General features: G+C 43.5%; 1 protein-coding gene across 1 annotated transcript; it reads left to right on the forward strand.

The window, feature by feature from the left end:
* Positions 1-572: 572 nt before the first annotated feature.
* LOC114901243 (tripartite motif-containing protein 43B-like) lies at positions 573-2,302 on the forward strand (the record flags this gene model as incomplete). The annotated part of the gene is made up of 2 exons (XM_029232922.1): positions 573-670; positions 1,803-2,302. Coding segments are annotated over 2 exons (598 nt in total), but the record flags the coding sequence as incomplete, so codon positions are not given.
* Between the last annotated feature and the right edge of the window lie 1,630 nt (positions 2,303-3,932).

Consider the following 3,932-nt stretch of genomic DNA (forward strand, 5'->3'; position numbering starts at 1 on the left):
TTTTTTATTTTATTTTTGACAGGAATTGGGAGACAAACTGAAATGGTAAGTCTAATCTTGTGATGCTGACCAGGGCGCTGTGAAAGAGATCAAGCTGCATTTAACAAAGGGAACACATAACTTACTAGATAATACTACATGGCTTGTGTGTGCTTGTGTGGTGCCTGTTTTGCTGAGTATGATTTCCTGTTCCGTTTGCATCAGAACTGAGCATCAGAAGTTTGCTCCTGTGGCTTAGAGATGTATGTGCTGCAGAGCTCAATGCAGAAGTTTCTAAAAGGCCAGTTTTTTTCTGATTTAAATTTCAAAATCATAAACACACTGAACTGCAAGGACTAGTACTTCCCAAGCATTAGGTGAGAGAGGCAAGTGTCTCTGAGAAATGGGGGTGAAATCAGGTCGTGAATTAAAGTGAGAAAAAATTTCCTAAGAAAGGCATGATCCCATCCCATGATTGTGGAGAAAAGGATTTTGATAAGAGAGTTGAGCTGAAGGATGCTGACTTTTTCTTAAAGGCTGTGGTTAAGAAGTCCTGGCCAGCAGAAAGTTTAACCGCGTCTTCCTCCTGACAGGAGCGAGTCAGCACAGCTGCACATGCCTCAGCCTCTGCTGCCGGAACTCCGTGCACGACCCATCACTGGGCTGATGGACTGGCTCAACCGCTTCCGAGGTGAGTGTCACCCCATCGGTGTGTCCACCCTGCAAGGTCCTTCAATAACGTTTCCACAGACAATCTTTCCCTCTTCATCTCTCACCTTGTACAGAACAGCCTGCAAATAAGCAGGTATAGACATGTGTAGTCACAGAGTCATTAAAATCCTTACAAAATACATGCAGGCTGGTGCAGGGATAGATGTGATTCAGGCCTTATAACTTACTTATAAATTTGATAAATAATTTCTATAATGAAAAAAAGGGCATGCTCCAAAAATGGCTCCTTGAGCCCTAGAAATAGCATCACATACAATGTCAGTTGTTCACTGAATTCTAGAAAACGGGTTATTAATCCAGGATACTCCAATTTCAGGGTCTAAGTTCAGTTACTTAGAGGTCAAAAACATTTTTGCTTGAAAGTTTCTTGGCAATTGAATGTATGATGTGTTTTTTTCCATTGACATAATCAGAAAAAAATATATAAGCCACAAAAATTAGATGCAGAAACCAGGATTTGTGAACAACAGCAAGGAAGCAAATTGGTGGTTGATGAGCCACATAGAGCTTCATGATCAACCTAACTCTGGAGGTAACGTAGCAGGAAGTGGAAGACTAGGCCTCACGTTGGAACCACATATCAAAGGCAGAAATTCCTACAAGGAAACCACTTTTAAGAAGCCATCCTTAGGCTTTGTTTTTGCAGTGTCCATTTGCTAACTTAACTGAGATGCTAGAATGATCACCAGTTCTCTACTCTACAATGTATTTTTTTTCCCTGAGCAGTGGTAGTGGAGGTGGAGGTGAGTTATATTGTCATGGTCTTGGTGATCAGTGCCCGGTGTCCAGTCTTTTAGCTGTCAGGTAAAGTACCCAGCCAGAAGTAGCCATGACCTCCCTATCCTGTATAATCTCTGAATTTTTAGGAAGTGTTTTCCATGGTAACTAGTTATCCGTTTCCTCAGCAGATATCCCGGCAAGATTTGAATCCAATGTTTCCAGTTAGAACTGCACTTCTTATAATCTTAAGGAGTTTTTTTTGTGTTTTTTTTTTTCTCCCAGTGAGACCCTAGGTGGACCCTCTTCTCTCATAGACATAATTTTATTTTTAACATTGATTTTGACTGGAGTATTCTCTCATCTCTCCACAGTAACAATTTCATTCAATAATGAAGTAAGCAGCCAGCACATCAGGCTGTTTGATGATGCAAGAAGTTTGAAGTATGAGCGTGACACCCTCTATGTGTCTTTGGATGGTAGAACATCGCAGTATTTTGCTGCATGGGGATCCCGGGGCTTCACTTCTGGCAAACAGTACTGGGAGGTGGATGTGGACAGCTCTTGGGACTGGGCTGTAGGCGTGTGTAAGGATTCCTGGACAAGGAAGGATGACGGCATACTGAAGGAATCCAACAGGGACAACTTTCTCCTTGTGTGTGTGAACGAGGGTCATCATTACCGTCTCTGGACCACCATCCCGGACACTCCTCTGTACATAGAGAAACCTCAGGGCAGGGTTGGCGTGTTCCTTGATTTTGACAGTGGGAGTATGGGTTTTGTGGACATTGCCAGGCGCTCCCTCCTTTGGAGGTACGAGGATGGCTTGTTCACTTTCCCTGTCAGGCCTTTCATTTGCACTGGCCACACGTGAGCAGGGCTAAGTCAGGACCTGGACTGGATGCTCAGGACTCCTTCTCTGAGGGAACCCTTCTCAGCTGCAGCGAATCAAGGTTACTTCATTGTCTTTAGGCTCTTTCTACTGCAATGGAACCTCCTTTTATTGCTATTTGTTATAAAGACAGTGTCAAATGCAAATTTTGTTGGTGTCTTCCATCTTCCTGACAATAAAAGCTTGCCTTACAGACATTTGTCTGGAATATGTGACGTGGCTGTTCACCTGTGTTGTGAGCTTGCTCAACTCACCGAAGTGTGGGCGTGTGCTTCCCACTTCCTGATACCAGTACAGGAACCCAGGGCTTACACAGCATGGACAGACGTGGTCACCAACCAGACCCATGTCAGCCCCCAACTTTCTCCTCCTTCCTCATGATCTACTCTGTCCTACACATCAATTCACCCTCAGGGTGAAAACCGATTTGACAGAGATGGGGATAGGTCTTCTTTTCTTAGAGAACCCAGAATTTGCAGGTCCTTTTCTTTTACAATAATATAAGGGAAAAGACCTAAAGAAAGGAAGTGCCTCATGAGGGGCACTGAAAAAATCTTTGCCTGAATAAATTAATAAATAGAGAAAACAATTATCTTATTGGAAAGGAGATTTGCAATAAAACTTAGGGACTAGAATCTAAAAGTTTAAATTTTCAGGATTTGAAGGTGGATGTCAAAAACTGATTAGATTACACACATTGAGCTTGAGCCCAGTTGATTTTTAATTATCTCGGAAAAGTGCATCTGTGTGTTGGAGGCTCTGTTAGTGTAGATACTAGAAGTGTGAGGGTGATTGTGTTTATTGCAATCATGGTGGTCTTATGTTATTGTTTTATATTATTTTAATTTTACTTAGGATCATCACCTAGGCCACGAAGGATGAGATGTTAGGACAGGGAACATTGTCTGTTCCCATTTTACCATCATACAATAGAGCATTGGTTTTTTATTTAAATGTTGCTGCCCCACACTGAATTGTATATTCACCATTGTAATTCCACCACTAAATCTACTTCCTGAATATATTATGATAAGTTTTTCAATACTGGTTAATTAAATTTACTATCCAGCCTACGTTATAAAACTTACTGCATCCTAGGGTTTCCCTGGTGGCGCAGTGGTTGAGAGTCCGCCTGCTGATGCAGGGGACTCAGGTTCGTGCCCCGGTCCGGGAAGATCCCACATGCCGCGGAGCGGCTGGGCCCGTGAGCCATGACCGCTGAGCCTGCGCTTCCGGAGCCTGTGCTCCGCAACGGGAGAGGCCACAACAGTGAGAGGCCCGCGTACCACACACACACACAATATATGTATATATGTGTATATATATATATATATATATATATATAGGACATTACAAACCCATTAAAAGAAGTATGCCAAACATGCTTATTAAAAACCCTTTAAGGAAACAAAGACAACGCAACCAACAAATTTACTCTCTGTGCCCAGTGGCCCTTTCCGATTTCCCTGCCTGTGTTCCCAATAACTGGAACTCGGAGTGCTTACCCCAGTGGGAGGACCCTGGCCTCACCCATGGGCAACTGTGAGGACCCAACAGGGTAAGGCAGCTAGGCGTCTGTGAGGGAACCTGGCACTCCTGGACCTGAGCCCCC

Source organism: Monodon monoceros, unplaced genomic scaffold (assembly GCF_005190385.1).
Source record: "Monodon monoceros isolate NGI ecotype Baffin Bay Population unplaced genomic scaffold, NGI_Narwhal_1 Contig3057_ctg1, whole genome shotgun sequence".
NCBI classification, from domain to species: domain Eukaryota; kingdom Metazoa; phylum Chordata; class Mammalia; order Artiodactyla; family Monodontidae; genus Monodon; species Monodon monoceros.